The sequence below is a fragment of the Diceros bicornis genome, chromosome 28 (assembly GCF_020826845.1).
Source record: "Diceros bicornis minor isolate mBicDic1 chromosome 28, mDicBic1.mat.cur, whole genome shotgun sequence".
In the NCBI taxonomy this organism is placed as follows: domain Eukaryota; kingdom Metazoa; phylum Chordata; class Mammalia; order Perissodactyla; family Rhinocerotidae; genus Diceros; species Diceros bicornis.
The window spans coordinates 17,892,939-17,913,332 of record NC_080767.1 but is presented as its reverse complement, the minus strand read 5'-3'; the positions used below and the strand labels follow the sequence as shown (position 1 = coordinate 17,913,332).

At 41.5% G+C, this 20,394-nt stretch overlaps 3 protein-coding genes across 4 annotated transcripts in view; 2 read left to right on the top strand and 1 right to left on the bottom strand.

Annotated features, from left to right (window-relative positions):
- The window catches only part of CTNNAL1 (catenin alpha like 1), a 60,928-nt gene extending 59,139 nt beyond the window's left edge, over positions 1-1,789 (top strand). For both annotated transcript variants that reach the window (XM_058523729.1, XM_058523728.1), the window contains 3 exons: positions 46-159; positions 828-911; positions 1,050-1,789. In XM_058523729.1, the coding sequence (XP_058379712.1) occupies positions 46-159; positions 828-911; positions 1,050-1,115 (264 nt within the window). In that variant the 3' untranslated portion in view covers positions 1,116-1,789. The remainder of the gene's footprint in view (positions 1-45; positions 160-827; positions 912-1,049) is intronic.
- Positions 1,790-3,016: 1,227 nt separating this feature from the next.
- On the bottom strand, positions 3,017-9,296 carry ABITRAM (actin binding transcription modulator). The gene is made up of 6 exons (XM_058523732.1): positions 9,161-9,296; positions 7,998-8,049; positions 6,852-6,981; positions 4,476-4,552; positions 4,326-4,395; positions 3,017-4,231 (listed from the first exon to the last, which is right to left on the bottom strand). The coding sequence occupies exons 1-6, from the start codon at positions 9,237-9,239 to the stop codon at positions 4,094-4,096; spliced, it is 546 nt and encodes a 181-aa protein (XP_058379715.1). The 5' UTR covers positions 9,240-9,296; the 3' UTR covers positions 3,017-4,093.
- A 294-nt stretch (positions 9,297-9,590) lies between these two features.
- The window catches only part of ELP1 (elongator acetyltransferase complex subunit 1), a 55,667-nt gene continuing 44,863 nt past the window's right edge, over positions 9,591-20,394 (top strand). Inside the window, exons 1-6 of the mRNA XM_058523727.1 lie at positions 9,591-9,812; positions 13,409-13,571; positions 14,697-14,849; positions 15,062-15,143; positions 15,874-15,954; positions 19,121-19,206. Of these exons, the coding sequence (XP_058379710.1) occupies positions 13,422-13,571; positions 14,697-14,849; positions 15,062-15,143; positions 15,874-15,954; positions 19,121-19,206 (552 nt within the window). The 5' untranslated portion in view covers positions 9,591-9,812; positions 13,409-13,421. The remainder of the gene's footprint in view (positions 9,813-13,408; positions 13,572-14,696; positions 14,850-15,061; positions 15,144-15,873; positions 15,955-19,120; positions 19,207-20,394) is intronic.

The following is a 20,394-nucleotide window of genomic DNA, read 5'->3' as shown; positions in this document are numbered from 1 at the left end:
TGGAGTTTTGTTGGAATTGTTATAACTTGCTGAATTACATTTCAGCTGAAAGATGATGACAAGCTTATGCTTCTCCTGGAAATAAACAAGCTAATTCCTCTATGCCACCAGCTCCAGACAATAACTAAGACACCTTTGCAGAATCAAGTGTTTCTAAAGGTAAAGGGAAGGGTGGGTTATTCAGGTAGACACTTGAGAAACTTGCACACTTCTTTCTTTATCAGGTTAGCTTCCCAGCCCTTTTTCTTCAAATAAAGTGTTGATACCCACCAAAGGGCAGTTTATTTCCATTTTTCATCCCGTGACTGTAGGAATCATTTATTATCTGCAGTTATAACTGACCCCAGGGAGCAGTAGGTTCACCAAATAAATTAGCTTTCTGGACATGATTAGTTCCGCAGCACTGAGCAGCTACCTGAATCCTGACGTCATCACATGTCTAACTGGGGCACAAACTCCACTGAGTATGGGCTCCTGTTTTTTGTTTTAGGGAATTGGAGCTAATGCCAACAAGGTATGCAAAGTAGGGGGTTCACTCCACTGTTTGGATTGCTTTGAGAAGCCCCTAAATAGCCCAAAGTAGCACAGGTTGATTTTCCATCCATTCTTCCTGGGTTTCCGTGAAATAGGCATGAGACCTGGGCAGCAATCCCTGCACCTGTGTTCCGGGGCCTCAAGTCAGCTCATGTGCCCTAATCTATATACCTTGCAAGATCCCTTAGGTTTCCATAATGGAGAAATTTTGTCATTTTAAAACTAAATAGATGATAGTCTTTTGAAGTACCCTTTGTAAAGGAATTTGATTGGCTTGCTTTCTGTCACTATAGGTTGATAAGTGTATTACAAAGACAAGATCCATGATGGCTATCTTGGTCCAACTTCTCTCACTTTGCTATAAACTGCTGAAGAAGGTGAGATAGTTTTTCTATCTTTAACTTACATTTTAAAAACTGGTTCAAAGGAAAAGGCAGAAGAAAACAGTTACTATTTAATTTTGCAATTTTTATTTTGAGAGTAAAGCAGAAACTAACTGTCTTAACTCTTTCCAGCTTCAGATGGAAAACAACAGATGGGTCTCTGTTACAAATAAAGACTCCGTGGATGGTAAAACTTGAGAAGCTCTTGGGGTCGGATCTCTGGAACATCATGTGGCAAAGCTGACATTTTTAGAAAGCAAATGATACTTTATATTTTCAGAAATTCAACAATTTTATAAAGAAAACAATACTGAAATCTTGCTTTATTTTCTGATCATGAAACTGATTGTGATGCTTTCTGACAACTAATGCATGCCACGGTAGTTGCTAGATTCCTAATTGCAGTGTGATTTTAAAATGGGACGTTGCCACTAATGTTCTTTAAAAGTCAAACCAAATATTCCAACTGTCTTAATGACAGTTTAATCCAAAGAAGCTGTTTTGAATATGTGCTCACCTTTGGCATATTTTATCTTAACTTCCTGTTTTTTCTGTTTAAGCTTATCACCTAGAACACTGATTTTCAGCAGAAAATATACAGTAGCCTGGGTGAACGCAGGGTTTTCCTGAAACCCATGGACTCTTCTTCAGTCCCTCTGTCCACCAATTGTGACCAGGCCTCTTTGCTGTCCCCTCTGTCACAGATCATCCATGTTGGTAGCACGCGTTTGTTCTCTAACAAGCGTTTCACATAGCACAGGCTGTCTGTTGGGAGGCGTGTCCCTCTCCCCTTCCCAAAAGCAAGGTCATGGAGCTGACTCCATGGAATCCTGGACCTCACTAGGTGATGGCTTTTAGTTCTCATTCTAGCATAGCCCCGAATATTAGCTGGAATTCTAAGCCTATTTTACTGGTTTAAAAATTATTTTTTGAACTCTCTTTCTCAGTAGTGACTGATGGGATGGAAGATAGAGAATGATGGAACTAAGAAGCTGTTTAAAATAAATTCAAATAATCATACATTGTATATATGTGCCTTTGGAATGTTCATTATAAAACAAACATCTTTCTTTAGTCTTTTTAATTTCAGGGTTTAAAGCTTTTCTTGTTTTTGTTTTGAGATGGGGTTTTTATTGAAGGATCTGGTTCATAGGTTCCATCCTTATGATATAGTGTGGTAAACTTCGTTCTGAACTCTTGGTAGTGCTTGTACCCCAGTGCTTTGAAAGTCATTTTGAAATTTAACAGGACATGTCAGTTGCCAAACGGCAGTAATTATAGAAGCTTGTCTGATGATCATTATCTGGCTTAGCCATCACAATCAGTATTCACAAGACCCTGAAGAACCACAGTACTACCAATTAGCTAGTTAATATTTTATTGAAGGAAACTTGAACTTACTATAGGCCTCGGGGAGAAAATGGGATGCACTCAGCTTGGTTGATGACCTTTATAAAATACTGCTTCTATAAAAATTATCAAGCATGATTTTTATTCCCTGAAACCAAAATATTCTTTTAAATTACAGTAGAAATAATGGGAGAATGTGAGGTAATGTTATATGTAAAATAGATATATTTTATGACATCTTTGGAATCATTGTTTGTGCTACTTGAAATGGGAATCTGCTGGTTTGTGCTTACATTTTCCATTCATAGCACTGTCAGTGTAGATGTTTGTAGTTACTACCTATATCATGTCTGGTGCGTATATTTAGAGGACAGTCATGCTGGCACTCAAGTTACAATAAGTTTTTCTTGTGAGTTAAGATTTTATTTACAAAATACTTTTACATACCTGAAATAAGAATATTCTTTTGTTTAAGTGCAAGTCGGGTGGGGAAGGGATAACTTATGACTTCAGCAGCATAAGATGATAGAGAACCAAAGGAATTTACACATCAAGTCATTTCTTCTGTATTAAATAATTGTTTTATTTAAAAACAGAGATATTTAAATATATGTATGTGTTGCAGCCCTTAAGGAGGAATAACAATTTTAAAAGTCATTTTATTTAAAATTCAATGTAAGGAAGTATACAATCTTAACCCGTAAAAATTCATAGGATTTTTTTTTTTTTTTAGTTTAAATGATGTGAACCTGTAACTAGAGCACAAGACTGAGAGACTACAATGTACATATTGGCAATAATCAGCTTAACACTGCATTATAATACTTCCACGTGTTACAAAAGCCCTTTGTATTTTTCTTTTTTTCTTTTATTGTGGTAACATTGGTTTATAACATTATGTAAATTTCAGGTGTACATCATTATATTTTGATTTCCGTATAGATTACATCATGTTCACCACCCCAAGACTAATTATAATCCACCACCACACACATGTGCCTAATCATCCCTTTTGCCCTCCTCCCTCCCTTTTTCCCCTCTTGTAACCACCAGTCCAATCTCTGTCTCTATGTGATTGTTTGTTGTTGTTTTTATCTTCTACTTATGAGTGAGCCCTTTGTATTTTTCAAAGTCTTTTCATGTGTCCCTCATTTAAGAAGCCACAATGTTAACAGTTCTACATTGTTCCAGAGAAGGCCATCCCAGCCCATAAGAAGTAGAGAAGGTACACTCTACAGTCTGCCTCTCCCCTGCAACCTAAAAGGAGAGGAGTTGGGGCAGAAGGGATGGGACTAGACTTTTTGGTAGTGTCACACTGAAGCAGATTGGGTAAGAAAGGCCAATTAGGTTTTTTTCAAAGTTCAGACTGATGAAAAATTGAGGCAAAAACAATAACCATCCCATAACATTCAAACAGAAGTATGTCAAAATGTAGTATTTACTTCCAGGTTGCAGGATGATGGGTAAATAATTTTTACTTTGCTACTTAAAACTTTTCTGTCTTTTCCAAATTTTCCTCAGAGTGCTTTGTTTTTTGTTTTTAATCAGAAAAACATCCCTTGCTTGCCAGTTGTTAGCAAGAGAGAAGCAAGAGAAGAACAGAGTGAGTATATGGGCAGGGCAGATCCATGAGGTTGAAGACAAAATGGGAACCAAGGCTTGTTACGCAAGACAAAAGGAAAATTAGTTTAAATTTTAAGATCAGGCCTCCCTGCGGATCGCTGGGTGTATGTGTATGCTTCACATATGCTGGTTCGTTAGTGCACTGATCCTTTAGGCCAAGAAAGGATAAGAATCCCATGTTGCTTTTTATTCCTTCTCTATCCTCATGATGTAGTTGCTGTGGCATTAATGCGTTTCACCACGAATTCTTCATACTGCTTTTGTGTGAGTAACCCTTCTGTTATGCTTTTACTTTCTTCAAATTTGGGCAACACAACTGCAATGTAGCCTTCAGTGGATGGCTAAAAAGGAAACAGAATATTCAATACTGTCAAAAGATTAAAAAATCAGATAAAAAGAACATGGATGGAATCATAGTTTTTCCCTCTCTTTTACCTTCTCTTGAAGAAGAGATGGTTTATGGAGAATGTTTTCATTCACTTCCATCAATCGTCCTCTAACACAGCTATTAAAAAAAAGAATTTTTTTGAAGAAAACATATTACCTCCTTTGCTTCTTCTAAATTGTGGTTAAAAAGTAACTCACCTAGATATGGTGTATTCTTCTCCATCTGAGCAGTAAATCTTACATAGCGGTGCAAGTTCTGTTAGAAATTGTGCCCCCTGATAATAAAAGGGAAGAAGTAATTAATTGATGTACATTTTCACTTTGAGAGGCAGCCCTCAGTGTTATAACAGGATATATTCCTGGAACTGGTGTTTTAAATAAAAATGAATTAAGTATAGAAAAACCATTAATTTATTCAAACATTCCTATAACAAGTGCTCCTATGTGCCAGGTACCATCCTAGGCTCTAGCGGAAAAAGCAGACTAAGACACGTGTGATAACAGATAGTTTAGTTATAGAGTAAGAATGTATTTTATCAACTGTAAATGAGAAAGCTACATATAGCCAGTGTAAAGATTTCAAAAGTGTAGGAAAATCCATCAATAGGCAATAATATAAAATTCAACATGACAGAGTGACAGCAATATTGTACAAAGTTAGTTTCATTAAGCTTCCTACTTTATTTTATATTAGAACTTAATAGACAAAGGAACTTCTTTATTAGGGTCAATCAGGAAGACTTTTTAAAGAAGGGATATTTTTCTAATTAAGACTTTGAGGAAAATTTGGAAAACAGAAACGTTTTAAGTAGCAAATGAGAATAATTTACCCATTATCCGATATCCTAGAAGTGAATACTACATTTTGACATAAATCTGTTTGAACACTATGGCATGGTTATTGTTTCATGTACTCTACTATGTGGATGTACCTGGGGAGGTTCTGACAAATATCTACAAAGAGGCTCAGAGGAAACTGATGCAGGCATATCTCATGTGTTGTTCTCTTTTTTCCAGGACTTTTTCCTGTAGTGAACATTGGCCTTTGAGGTCAAGATGTTATTCTTTATGACCTCTTTATCATTCAAAAGATTATTAGAGGGGCCGGCTTGGTGGCACAGTGGTTAAGTTCACATGTTCCGCTTTGGCGGCCCGGGGTTTGCTGGTTTGGATCCTGGGCGCGGACCTACTCACCGCTCATCAAGCCCTGCTGAGGTGGCATCCCACATAGAGGAACTAGAAGGACCTATGACTAGGATATACAACTATGTACTGGGGTCTTTGGGGAGAAAAAAAGAGGAAGATTGGCAACAGATGTTAGCTCAGGGCCAATCTTCCTCAACAACAACAACAAAAAAAGATTATTAGACCACACTCAGATGTTACCACATTGGTTTCACTACTCTGCTTGTGGGTTCTTCGTTTCAAAATATTAATGACACCCCACTTTTGGGAGGAGGGGCCAGGGATTCATCCCAGAGGGTTTGTCTACCACTGGGTCTGTGTCAAGAGAGCAGAAGTGATTTGACCCCATTTTTTATCACCTCCTTGGGAGAATAAATGATTGGCAGTGCTGAGATCCAATCAAAATTTATCTGTGGTGGGTTCCACATGCAGGTCCCTCTCTGTTCTTCAGTAGTAACAATAATGTTACTATTTTGGACAAGATTTATCACAGGAACTTCACAAGCACTAACTGTTATACCTGTAGTTTGTAGACTTTATCTTTTAAGAAAGTTTCATGCTTTTCTAAGTCCATTTTTTTCCTGAGCAAGGAAAAATCAATAATTATAAGGCATGTTATTAGGGGATTTCAGGTCTACAAAGGGGAATATAAACAAGGGTCTCTTAGATCAGTGAGGGTAATTAGCAGAAACGCTTAGTATGAACTCAGTAAATGAAGGACCTAAATCACCCACTGAAACTTTCCTATCCAGTCGGTATGTCAGGATATTTTAGCATGGTACTGAATTATTCTTGGTGGGATACCCTCTTTTAATGTGTCTATCTTGCCTAGAATTGTAGAGGGTAGAGATAACATTTTGTACAACTGAGCACTGTATGGAGATAGAGGGTGTGGCTAGATGTGCATTAAATTGGCAACAATTAAGGAATGGAAAATGGTAAGGAGCAAATACTGTATTATTTTCTCAGATTGATTTTTTTCACTAACTCAGGATATGTTTTTCTTTTTAATTTGTGAAAAATATATGGTAAAGAAGAGTTGGTCAATTAAATTTTATAGAACTCAAAATATTGGTTTAATAAAACTCTAAGGGATAAAATATCTCATTATATTGGTATTAGAGTTGTTTTTTCAAAGGACTGCCTTCCCCATCCTCCATCCTGGGGATGACAGGGATGGTGGTACAGAACTTAATATAAGAGATACTATACCTCCTGAAATACCTCATTTTTTTGGTATGAGACTTTCTTTAGGGTTAAAGTATTCTTAAAAGCAGCACCTCAAACTGCCAGGAAGTATGCTGAGCATACACTACCAGATTCTAAGACTGACTGGATCTATCATTACTGTGATATAGAGGATTTAAGTAGAGAATTATAGGAACATACCCGCTTAAATTTCCCAGAGACCTTGTTCTGAAGTCTGCTACAGTTGGTACTGATTTGATAGGAAATGCTTTTAATTGCTTTTCCACTTTGAAGAACTGGATGAGATTCTGCCAATGTGATGACACATATTCTACAAGGAGCAAAAATTGATCCTGTATTACTGCTTGGTATAATTCTTCTTCCTAAAACAGTATTCCTACTGGCACAAGAGTATCTGAACTGACATTTGTTTAGTCAAATTATCATTTCCCCCATTTTCATCTGGCTACTATTGGAGTTTCACTGTAGAAGGGAATGCAATAATAAAAAGGAGAAAATGGGATTGAATATCCTTCCCAGAAAAGGGAAGGATACCAGAGGTCTTTAGGTAGCACTGAGGTAGGAGAGAGAGAAGTAAGGCATGCCTGTATGTACAGGATACCTATGCCTCTACCTAGCCCTCTCTATGGGCTCTGGTAATTCAGGGGGTAGGCAGAGGCCAGTTATTTCAGGTAGTGGCTGACTGAGAGCCAGCCCTGGTGGTCTAGTGGTTAAGATTCGGTGCTTTTACCACCACGGCCCAGTTTCGTTTCCAGGTCAGGAAACCACACCACCTGCCTATTGGCTGTCATACTGTGGCAGTGGCTGTGAGTTGCTGTGATGCTGAAAGCTATGCCACCGGTATTTCAAATACCAGCAGGGTGCCCCTTGGTGGACAGGTTTCAGCAGAGATGCCAGACAAAGACAGAAAAGAAGAAGGACCTGGCCACCCACTTCTGAAAAAACTGGCCATGAAAACCCTATGAACAGCCATGCAGCACTGTCTGATAGAGCGCTGGAAGGTGAGAGGACGGCACAGAAAGACAGGGCAGGGTTCACCTCTGCTGCACACAGGGCCACTAGGAGTCGGAATCGGGAATTGACTCGAGGGCACTAACAACAAGCTGACTGAGGGGTGTGGTCCTTTATTTGGATGTTTGGGTGATCAAGTTTAGAGTGAACAGGCACTGAAAGCCTCATTCTTGTCAACCAAACTCCTATAGTAATACCATTTTAACACAGTGGAAGATAATCATTTAATGAACATTTGTTCAAGCTAAGACCATACCAGCGTACGATATCAGAAAAAAAATTTTTTTGATAATCTAAAATTTCCCATTTACTTACCGGTTTGAGTGCTGTAGTATACAGTGGTCCTCACAGGGTTTTCCTTTGACATCTAGAAGAAGAATAAATATCTGTTGGTTGTTGAGTCAATATTTACTACCACTGTGTGGTACTTTCTTTGGTTCAGAGATAGTTAATTATGAAGATTAGACACATACTCATCACAGGTATCCCTTCATTACTCAAAAAGATAACACCTAAAGGCTTCCTATAAAGTGTTTAAAGGGACCTGGTCCAGATGGAATCATTCATTCAGTGTTAAAATGATAATAAACTCTGTTCCACCTTGCTTTATCCTCGTTAAAAGGAGTACACTCATTTCTATTAGCAAAATGAGATTGATTGCAAGGCATTCTTTATATAATATAGTAGGATATGTTTTGTTAGTAAATTTGAGAGTGACATCCTGGTTTGTCTAGGGCTGTCCTGATGTTAGTGCTGAATGTCTCGGATTCCGGGAAACCATTCAGTCCTGGGTCAACTGGGACAGTTTGCCACCCAAAACTGGCTAATAAAACGTATGTTACAGTTAAAAAAAAACAGTACACCTATTATCCTTGAATGAAAGGGACAAGTAGGGGTTAGAGGAGGGTCCCCAACGATGCTCCCACCACTGATATTCACTTGGTACACAAAGCAGTACCACAGGATACTTACTTCTAAGTGGCAACTGTATAATACCGGCGGCTTCTGTTTAGGTAAAGCTGTTAGATTCTGCTTTCTAAGGTCTCTATTCTAACCCACACTCTTCTCTCCATCCCTACTGCCTCTACCTTAGTTTCCAACTGATCATATAAATCATTTTATGTACCGTCATTTCCTACAGGATTGAGCCCCTCAAATCCCTTTAGGCACTCAAAAGAGGTTGCAATCCAGCCCCTGATTACCTCGGGGTCTGGCCTTAGACCACCACCCTCCCACAAGAACCCACCCTCGAATTCGCACTGCCCTCGCCAGCCCCAGGGAGCACCCTGCGGTATTGCAGGCCTCCAGGCCTTTGCAAATGCCATTCCCTGGGCCTAGAAGGCAACAGAGTGGTCCGGTTCCTTCTGACGTGGGGATGAAGCGCCGGGGAGAGCGCGCGTCGTTTACGACTGTCACCATAGTCCCCAGAACATGACGCCAACGTGGCCTAGGGGAGATCGGCATCATTCTTCACTTACCTGCTTTGTACCAGCGAGTGAAGTAACGATCCACGAGCGACGGCACCGCGGCCTCCGCGGCCACCGGCTCGGTAGTCATGGCGACCTCGGGCGCCGGTACCCCCGCCCTCCGGGTCCCCAGCGCTTCCTCTCTGCAGGCCTGGGAAGAGGGTGTCCTTCCGGCGCGCGGCCCGCGGCGTGCGCACGCGCGCTGCTCTCCTGGCCCCGCAGGCTCCGCCCACCAGCGCCAATTACTGCACTGTGCTTTGAGGTCTACGTCAAAGCGGGAATCAAATACAATAGGCTGAGGAGGAGGGCGGAGGGACAGTGGGCGGTGGCCAGCGCTGCTCTTCACCTCTACCTTGTGGGGGCTACCGAGAAGGCCGGCCACGCCCCCTCCGCCTCGTGACGTCACTCCCGCGCGGCGCGTGTCCGGCCTACCTCTCTCGCGCGTCATTTTCGCGCCGGCCGCCCCTCAGCCCGGCTTCAGCCACTACCCGCGGGTGTCGAGCGGCCCAGCGGCCCGGTGGCCCAGTGCGCGCTGCGAAAGCCCTCGAGCCGCGGACGGAGAGGCGCGTGCGCACCCCGCGCGGGCTCCAGGAGGCGGCTGCGTGGCCCCGGAAGAGACCCGGCGGACGCACCGCTGTTTGAGGGTCTTCAGCGCGCGGTGCAGGTGAGCGTTCGAGGGACCCACGCAGGGTGGGAGGCGCGGAACAGGGCCCCGCCGGCCAGGGGGTGTCCTGATGAAGGGGACTCCTCCGCGCCCAACCTGCCTGCTGCGGGCCCGGGAGTGGAGTGTGGCGTGACCATCTCTGCCCTCGAGCCTCAAGTTCTCTTTCTGCGAACTTGCCACCTGCTCCACCCGCGGCCTCCCGGGGGCTCTGCGGGGCGCGGCAGGTGGGGGACATGCTGCTCCCGCAGCTGCAACCTGCTCAGCCTCTGGATTCCGTGCAGGAGTGGACCAGACCGCTGAACCAATTGTGCGCCAATTAAAGCGAACCAATTAATGCACACTAGAAGGCGTCGGTTGTTAGAGAGGGGTTCGGATGCTGAGCTGCGGGTCCCTACTCGCGTCTGCGACTTTTTCGTGGAGATATTGTCCCCTGTGCTTCTCCATGTAATGTATGTTATGTGGCCCTCTCCTTCCTGAAACTGCGACCTCCGTGGAAGCAATGACTGTGAGAGTCGTCTCTTGTTTTCAGATCCTAGCACTTAGCAAGTGCTCAGTCGTTGTTTTATGTAGGTCACAAACCAAATGGTAGGATTAGCTACGGTGTAAAGGATTCAAACTGTATATTGACAGCCACAGCAGTAACCAATGAATAGTTGAATATGAAAGTGTGAGCCAAAGGGAGGCAAATACAATTTTCAGCTTGGGGGACAGGGAGAGTAGAAATGCCATCTCCCCAAATAAGGGAAACTTGTTTGGTGGGAGAATAGTAAGTTCTTCCTTTTCCAGGTTGCATTTGACGTCCTTGTGAGACGTCCCTGTGATTACATCAGGAGTTGAAAATGTGGGTTTAGTGTTCATTTGGGGGAGGGTCAGGGCTAGACGTTTAGATCTAATCAGTGTATTAGTGATCTGCCTGGTACTTGTGGTAATGGGTATGATAACATAGCCTAGAGGTGAGTGGTTGGAGGGAGCAGGGAAGAAAATGGAGGAGGAGTTAGAAATTTTGGAGAGAGTCCAGGATTGATCTATGGTGTGGCGAGATCTTGAGCACATTTAAGGGCTGAGAAAAGTTGAATCATTGAGGGCAGGGGAGTTGGAGAGTGCGGGTGTAAAAGAAAGGGTACTAATAAACCGAGGTCCTGGGGGAGTTTGAAGGATACTCCTTTCCTAGCCTTGATAAAGGAGTGGGGACACTTCTGAGAAGATAAGAGAATAAGGATGATGGGTGTGAAAATTTAGAGAAGTTCGTTTTGAGGCTAGGAGAGTTGGAGAGGGGAAGATGAATGATGAGCTCACCTTGGCAGGTGATTTTGAAAGCTCAGTGATTTGAGAGCACAGGTTGTTTGTCAGTCAGGAAAGTAGAAACCACACAGTATTTCAACAGAATTTAATATGAAGAATTGATTAGCTAGCTAGCTAATGGAGGAACAAAAAGCGAAAGGGAGCAGTGAAGTAACGTAAAAGGTAAACTGTCGGAAGTAGCTACAACGCTTAGCTAGGGCTAGGGTTCAGAACGAGAGAAGACGTTGGGGTTATCACGACCTAACCTTGGAGGAGAGGCACTGTAAAGCTGGGACTTGGACTTCTGGTGTTGATACCTCCAGAATTCAGAGGAGAAGCCCCTTATTACTGGGGCCTGCTTGGTTAGTGCTGGTATTTATGGGGAACAACAAGCTAACAGGAAAAAGTGAGTCCTTCTCAAGTCCTTCTGCCTTTACCCTCCAGATTCTTATCCTGGGATCCGTGGACGCCAGGGCTCCACAGGTTGTTAGTGAATAGAATCCAGGTTCATAGTGAGGGATGTGAAGACATTTTGATGATCTGATCTTGGCAACAGTAATAGCATGATTATTATTAGGTAAACCAGCATCGATGATGGCCAGGAAACTCGACACATCTGGCCTCCTGTTGCCTATCTGTTCTCATCTCTTGCTGCTCTGTCCCTTGCTTACTGTCTAAGCCAGACATGCCAGGCATTGTTTCATCTCAGTCTACCCATCCTTTCAGATCTGTGTCAGTGGTTATCTCTATGATGTTAGAAGATGAAAGATGTAATTTTTATATGCTTGGAAAACCCTAACCTTTTTATATAGAATTAGATCTAAATTAAAAACCTGCATGGTATCATACAGGTTCAAATAATTTCTAGAAGTTCTTGAATATAAATGTCACCAAAGCTTATAAAACCATTATCTGCCTTTATTCTCTTCCTCACTCCCACCATATATGATCTTGCCTTTCCTCTTAACCCACATTATATGTTGTATCGTTCATGTTACACTTAACATTATCTGCTGTGTAGTATAAGGATTAATTCATCCTTATTTTTTCATTGTCATATGTGTGAAATGCAAGATGAGAGAATTCTCCTTGGATTAAGGTGACAATAAGGCCAGTGTGATCTGTGTAATTGCCACCCCTAACATAAGTTAGGGACTTCCAATTAACAACTGTAAAGGGATCTGAATATAAATATCCAGCACATTAACATTTTTTTTTTCCTCTTAGATAACGTTATGCATTAGAGCAAGTTTGATTTTGCCAGACCAAAATAAGTTTTCTATTTATCATTCTTATCTCACCTTTTCTGTTGCGCTGGTAAAACCAGGCCGGGAAAGCGGAGTTACGTGAAGTAATGTTATCAGGTCATCAAGCTCCTCAAATGTTGGTCATCATTTTGAAGTAAACCATTGTAATTTCAGTGTCTTCTTTTCCTCCTGAGAACAGTAAATATTTTTCTTTACCTCTATCTTTGGTTTCAATTTTTATTTTTTTAATGAACATATAAAGCCAGTTTATAAATAAATGTACCTGGTAGTATGAAAGTAATTTTATTCCACATTTTCTTCAACTGCCAGTATATATATGTGGTTTTTTTAATATGATTCTATGAATCTGTCAGGTTGTAAAGATATCCTCATATGCAAAAATAAAATATTTTTCCATGGGGGCCGGCTCCATGGCTTAGCGGTTAAGTGCGCACGCTCCGCTACTGGGTTTGGATCCCGGGCGCACACTGACACACCGCTTCTCCGGCCATGCTGAGACCGCGTCCCACATACAGCAACTAGAAGGATGTGCAACTATGACATACAACTATCTACTGGGGCTTTGGGGGGAAAAAAAAGAAAGGAGGAGGATTGGCAATAGATGTTAGCTCAGAGCCGGTCTTCCTCAGCAAAAAGAGGAGGATTAGCGTGGATGTTAGCTCAGGGCTGATCTTCCTCACACGCACAAAAATATTTTTCCATTCATTTTGTTCATTTCACCTTACCTGAGGAATAACTGATATTAAATCTTTTTTGGAGAAAAATTCTGAAGTTTGAATCTTGCCCCTCCCAAAGAGTAAGTATGTAAAATAGATTTCAGATCCTCAATTTGTAGACCATAGATATACACAGTTCGTCTGGTTGCTACCAAACATCCCTGTGGGTTCAGATTAGGTTGTTTTTTTCTTCCCCTTGATTATTCTAACTACCACTTCCCTGCCATCTGAATCATTTCGCGTATATGAGTGTTGTTTATCACCATTATGCTGTTCCTTTCTCTCAGAGAAATTAAGGCTTTATCAAGGGATATTTGTACTTTTCTCTTAGGAATCACTTCATCATGAGAAATCTAAAGTTACTTCGGACCCTGGAGTTCAGGGATATTCAGGCTCCGGGGAAACCTCATTGCATCTCTCTCCGAACTGAACAGGGGACAGTGCTCATTGGCTCAGAACGCGGACTGATAGAAGTGGACCCTGTCACAAGAGAAGTAAGTTATTGATGGAGAGTGCTAGCACTTGGCATGACCCTTGACTTGTCTTCTTCCAAACTTGCTTCCCCCAGATAGTCTTTACTTCAAACCTTACTGAATTCATATCCTCCTAACTGAGCATTCTCTTTGCTTTGTATAGATGTCATATTAGACATAACTTAATAGTAACCTACCTTTAACTCTGCTTCTATTTTAAATCTAAGTTGGCAAAACTCTAACTTCCTATTTTTGTGTGGGTGCCCCTACTGTTTACCTTTTCTGCCATGTAAATACTGTTGCTAACAGTGGTTCTCAACTGGGAATGCAAATGGAAATTACCTGTTAAATGAAGACTGTTTCAGCCTGCATCCCATACCAACTAAATCAGAATCTTCACTGCTGGATCCCGAGCATATATATATTTAAAAGCTCTTTGGATTGCTTCTGTCTTCCTTTAATTGTATTTTACTACTCATGTATTTTATGTAATTGCATTCTTAGTCCCTTTTCCCCATACTATAGAAATCTTAGAAAACCACAGTTATTAGCTTCCTGTTTTATTGGACATTTTTTTAAGAGAACAGGCTTCTTTCTTTTGTTTAGTGTTTGCTTCGCAAGATGGTCACATTAACTATTTTTCTTGTTAAAGATAGTAGGGTTTTGATATTTCTCAAATGAAAGTTTGGATTTTAATTTGGAAAAAAACATTTTTGAAAGCTTTTGTATTGCAAAAGAAGCATTAAAAAGTATTTCTGGAGGGGGCCGGCCCCATGGCTTAGTGGTTGAGTGCATGCGCTCTGCTGCTGGTGGCCCGGGTTCAGACCCCAGGGGCGCACTGACGCACCGCTTGTCCGGCCATGCTGAGGCCATGTCCCACATACAGCAACTAGTGGGATGTGCAACTATGACATACAACTATCTACTGGGGCTTTGGGGAGAAAATGGAGGAGAATTGGCCATAGATGTTAGCTCAGGGCTGATCTTCCTCAGCAAAAAGAGGAGGATTGGCATGGTTATTAGCTCAGGGCTGATCTTCCTCACAAAATAAATAAATAAATAAATAAAAAGTATTTCTGGAAATGTTATGATTGGTTCTTGAAAGTAGATTGGCTTTATTTGCTTATGTGTTTGTTTTGGTGAAAGGTGAAAAATGAAATTTCTTTAGTGGCGGAAGGCTTTCTCCCAGAGGACGGAAGTGGCTGCATTGTTGGTATTCAGGACTTGCTGGATCAGGAGTCTGTGTGTGTGGCCACAGCCTCCGGAGATGTTATACTCTGCAATCTCAGCACACACCAGGTAACTGGAAGAGTCTGGTGGGGAGGAGATCTCAAGCATCCTCAGACACGTCAGTTGTTTGGTGTAGAAGTTTAAAATATCAGGAGCCATAATATTTAAGCATTTCACCAATTAGAGTCTTTGTATTATATTTTTCTTTACAAAAAGTTGTTGATATGGCTTTAGCTGTATTTCAGGATTCTTCTAAAACTTAGTCTTGTCTGTTGACGTAGCTGGAATGTGTTGGGAGTGTAGCCAGTGGTATCTCTGTCATGAGTTGGAGTCCTGACCAAGAGCTGGTGCTTCTTGCCACAGGTAAGCTGGTCACTGGTCCCTAACTTTCACTTTTATAAAACGTGGCTCCTAATATCTTAAAGGCTTAAGTTTTGGGGTGCTTTGGTTTCAAAAAATTTCTCTGAACAATGATACCAGCATTATAATCTAGAGGGAATGTGTTCTTTTTGACTTAAGTTTTACCTCTTAATATATTGTTTTAAAAAGTTGTTTCATGTAACTGTTTCAGTCTTTGGAAATGGGAAACAAAGACATAAAACCTGGAGAGACTACTAAGTCCACAGTTGTAGCAGCAATATTTATTTTAACCTACTTGAAGAAGAAGAGTTGCTATATAAACAGATTCTAAAAATTGCTTTTATAGCTCTTTTAAGAGCTCTTACAGGCACTTGAAAACAGCTTTTTCTCCTTTAAATCTCTTCCAGTTTCTGTAAACTATCACCCCCAATGGGGTATATATTTGAAGAGATATCTTGGTGACTAGTGTTGAAGTTAGTGGAGGAGGGCTATGTGGACTCTTATGTTGGCTTTGCATATTAAATAGCTGAGAATAAGTACTAGGTGACTTGTCCAGTCAAAGCTTTTTTGTTTTTTTTAATGAGAGTCAGAACATTTTGCATGAATTCTGTCTGCCTTGTTTTGATTACGAACTTCTCCACTCCAGTTCTGTAGCTTCCAGTGCCTTAGATACTTATGGAATGGAAAATTTGTTACATGAAAACAAAATCATTCTTGTCTTTGCCCCTCCAAGGTCAACAGACCCTAATTATGATGACAAAAGACTTTGAACCAATCATGGAACACCAGATCCACCAGGATGATTTTGGTGAAAGTGAGTATTGCTTTGTTTGAAACATTTTGTGACCTGAAGTTCCTCTCAGTTTTGATCGTTTCCTTGCACACTAATAGCCACATCATAAACCCAAAGAACTGTGAAGCTTAAATCCCCCTTCGTTAAATATCTGATAGCCCAGTTCCTATAGCCCATCCCAGATCTTAAAAGGCATACCTCTGGTGCCTCTCCAGGTCTGAGAGTTGTCTTTGTCAGTAACCTGGGGAATAGAAATCTGTGCTTAAGGTCACCTAGATAGTTGTTGCCTAAACCCCAGGACAGGCTTAGGCTGGGGGATCAATGAAAGGGACTGTACTAAATTAGGTTAGCATTTCTGGGGTACAATTTTGGGGAGAAAACGAGAGAGGTGGGATAGAAGATAGATTTTTGTTCCTACTGATTAGACCCGAATCTGCATTTTCATGGGAACCGTCAGATTGTTTTTCTGCTAAGATCTAGTTGAGGTGAGTTGGGCCTTGAGGCTGTGGGAGCACTGAAGGAGGAGAAGAGAGGAGATGCTTATTGAGTATAAGAAGCTCTGGCCAACTTGAGGGTACCAAATGGCTGGCCTGATGGAGGAGAGAGATGGGGAAGAAGATATTTTAACTTTGGCTGAGGTCTAACCTCATGCCTTCTTGTTCCACCACCTCTGAGAAATTATTTAGAAAACTGCTACTCGTTTGTTCATTCAAAAATAATTTGTTTAGAAATGATTTTTAAGTAGGTACTGTGAACCCTGCAATGTGTTTGGTGCTGTGGATAATTGGGCTTTTCCCTTGAGGAGTCCCATTAGTACAGTCCTAACATGATGTGCAGATATTAGGGTAGCATAAGCGGGGGGAAGGGAGTGATGGAGAAGGAAGACCTCCCAGAGGAGGCCAACTTGAGCTGAGTCTTGGCTGCATTGATATTGAGTAGATGAGAGTTGAGGGTAGGGGAGTGGTCCAGTCAAGTGAATTAGTCCATTCCAAGGCAGGAATGTTTCATAGAAGCCTTTTACACGTCACGGCTTACTCAGGCAACTGTGAGTACTGCTTCGGTGTTGCTGGCTGGCAGGACATGAATGTGGAATGAAATAAGTCGGATGGATTTTCGTTAAGTTTGGTAGGGAATTTGGACATTGAGTTATAGGTGATCAGCCATTAAAGGTTTTGATGATGCAAGATTGATTGAGTGATTGATTCGACTGTGATTGATTGAGTGATTGGTGGAGAGGGAAGAGACTGGAGGCAGGGCCATCAGGTAGGAGGTTGCTACAGGAGTCCAGGTGAGAGATCAGGGAAGTGGATGTGGGGCTAAAAGAGGAAATGAGTTAAGAAAAATTGATTCTCAGTGAGGATAGGGGTACATTTTTGGAATTATGTGAGAATTTCTTTTGGAATATATGTGCATGGTTCCCCTCCTGCTGGAGCCAGTTTGAGAAATACTGGTTTAGAAAGTGAAATAAACAGGCTTTGGATATGTAAGGTGAGGAACAGTTTAGTGGGACTCCAGCAGAAGCTCAGGTGATGGGACTAAAGATGCCAGTGACTGAGATGGAAGGTGAGCAAGTGCTGGCTCGCAAGGGGTAGGTGGTGAGTTCTATTTTGAATTTGTTTAAGGGCCATGTGGCATCGCCACTTGGAGTAGGCAAATATTAGGGGCTGAAGCTCAGGAGAAGCTGGAGCTGTGGACTGGGAGTCATTGGCATGTAGGGAATCTTTACAATCTTGGGAGTAGATGAACTTGCTCAGGGGACAGGTATGGTGCTGGAAGAGTGTAGGATCCAGGGTGGAACTCGGGGGCATCCAGCTTTGAGGCCAGTTGTAGGAGTAGTAACCACCACGCCTTTGGATGGGAAAGTGCGCTGGGCCTGGCTAATCCCACTGGCTTTTTTTATAAGAAACTTAGTACAGTTAATCAAGGGAGAGGGAGTCCAAGTTAGGGTCTTAGGTCTTAGCAATGTATTTGTCAGTACAAAAAGATCACCTGTGGAGTGGTGAAGAGATATTTTTCCTCTAACCCAAGGGTCGACAAACTTGTTCTGTAAAGGGCTAGATAGTAAATATTTTCGGCTTCTCTATTGCAGCTACTCCACTCTGCTGTTGTAGCGTGAAAGCAGTTTTGATAGACAATACATAAAGGATGGCTATGTCTGTGTTCCAATAAAAGTTTATTTGTAAGAGCAGACACAGGCTGTAGTTTGCTGATACTGCTGTCACACCATCACTTATTGTCTGATCCTGTTGAAAAAGTTCTCTTGCTTCACTCTGCTCCTTTATCTCTCTGTGGAAACTTTCAGATAGAAGCCCAGGGGTGTACACCAGGATAGGCATTGCTATTTGTATACAGCAGCAAGATATGCTTTGTGGTACTACAGTATTTGGATATACCCATGCAAAGCAGACAGGAAATGGCCGTGCTAACCCATAATTTATAGAAATTATAAAGAGCCCTGCTTCATCAGGGTGAAAATCAATGACAGGAGAGAAGTATTGGGTCCTGGATCTGGCTGATGCTTTCAGGGACATCTCTGTAGTACTTATTGCAGGTGGATGCCAGATCCTACCTCCAGGAATAGAGCGTTGCATTGTTCAGCAGCTCTGATTTTATATTTTATGTGAGAGAAACATTATGATTTAGATAGAACCTCAGCCTGGAAGGCAGACGTCCTGTGTTCTAATTTTGGCCTCTGCCACTAGGGGGTCTCAGTCTCTGTCTATGTGAAAGGTTGAATTCCATAATCTGCAGTCCCTTCCACCAGTAACAGTGAGGTTGGATACATTTAGCTGATTGAACGCTTATAATCAGAATTTTATCCTCAGCTCTTGTCTTGAGTTTTATGTTTAGTTATCCATGGACATATCATGTTAATTCTTCATGTTTCGTTGTTCTTATTTGTAAAGTGGGGCTTGCTGACTGTCATCAAGGGAATTTAGAATATGTAAGATGGCAGTACAGTGCTTTCCAAAATAAGAGCATTTCAGATTCCTCCAAATCACTACTGCGTATAATAAGGACCATAGGTTTTTCAAATATTGACTGCTGGTCAGTTTATTGAGAGGTCTCAGAGGACCCAAGTGATTGCCAGTGACTAACTTAATGAAGAATAACAACAAAACTGCTTTTATTTCCTTTCATTTAGCTTATTGCTTGTCTTGCATGTTCTCTATCAATTGTTCTCTAGGCAAGTTTATCAGTGTTGGATGGGGCAGGAAGGAGACACAGTTCCATGGATCAGAAGGCAGGCAGGCGGCCTTTCAGGTGCAAATGGTAAGGTTCCTGTGATGGATGAAGAACCTTGATGGAACAAATAAGTTGTGCCACCCACCAGGAACTCTTAGGTGTCCAGCTACAGATCTCTTCTGCTTTAATAAAACTGAAACTGTTTAAAGCCCTCAGGGAATGAGTTATCCTCGAAAGATCTTTTTTTGTTTTTTATTGCCAAGTTCGTTTGTCATTTTTTTTCATTGTAGAGAATAATTATAACCAATATTCAGTTTAAAAAATAAATCACCACAGATAAAAAAGAAAAACTCTGTGTATCCCTTCCTGATACCCTTCCCTCCCTCCCCAGAAGGAGCTGCTGTCCTGCATTTACTGTTTATCATTCACATGTGTGTTTTTATATTTTTCTGATGTGTGTATGTGATAGATACTAATTCTGATTTTTCTTTTTGGATGAAACTCCTTGTTTTCCTTCTTTCTGGATACATTTTGAATACAGAGCGATAGGATTTGCTGATAATAGAGCAAATGTGGGATGTGAGGCAGAGCAATTGAGGATGATCCTAAGATTTGGGCCAGAGCAAATGGAAGCATTTTATTTATATTATATGTAGAAATTTCCATGAGCTGCCTTCCTAGGATAGGTGAATCAACAATACAGTGTATGCCATGTACATTTTCCTTCCTTAATTATTTCTAGCTATATTCTGTATAACTCATATTTCATCTCGTAACCCTTCTTCACTAGAGGAGGTTTGTGTTCTCTACCATAGGGCAGTTTCACTGAGAATAAATCTTGTTAGGCTGCCTGTGTATTTCCTATTGTACAGACTGTGGCACTGACACCATCTGACATAGCCTGTCTCTGGAATGTGATGAGGGATGCTCAGGTGGTCATTTGTTCCCCACCCTGCTAAGTTGGCTTCTGTCTTCAAGGCCTTCAGGATTGAGATGCAAGTGGCGCTGGAGACTTTCTTCTTCCTGTAATTCGGAACGCAGAACTCGTCCGTTTTCATCATTGCCGCCGGCTTTATCACCTCTGGCTCTTCCCTACCCTCCTTCCTCTTATCTCCTTAACTCATCTGTGCACTGTTGTGAAGCTTACACAGTAATCAAATAAACAGAACTCTACCCTCTTATATTTAGATAAACAGAACATTTATTTCATTATCATACTTACCTGATAGATTCCTCAGCTCATTATTTTTAATATCTAGATCTGCAGCCCTTTTC

Excerpts from the sequence above, each read along its gene's own strand:
- ABITRAM (XM_058523732.1), bottom strand. The coding sequence starts at position 9,239 with ATGACTACCGAGCCGGTGGCCGCGGAGGCCGCGGTGCCGTCGCTCGTG. Across the intron at positions 8,050-9,160 it reads CACTCGCTGGTACAAAGCAG|ATGTCAAAGGAAAACCCTGT; the intron begins GTAAGTGAAGAA and ends TTCTTCTTCTAG. Across the intron at positions 4,232-4,325 it reads CATCTCTTCTTCAAGAGAAG|CCATCCACTGAAGGCTACAT; the intron begins GTAAAAGAGAGG and ends TTTCCTTTTTAG.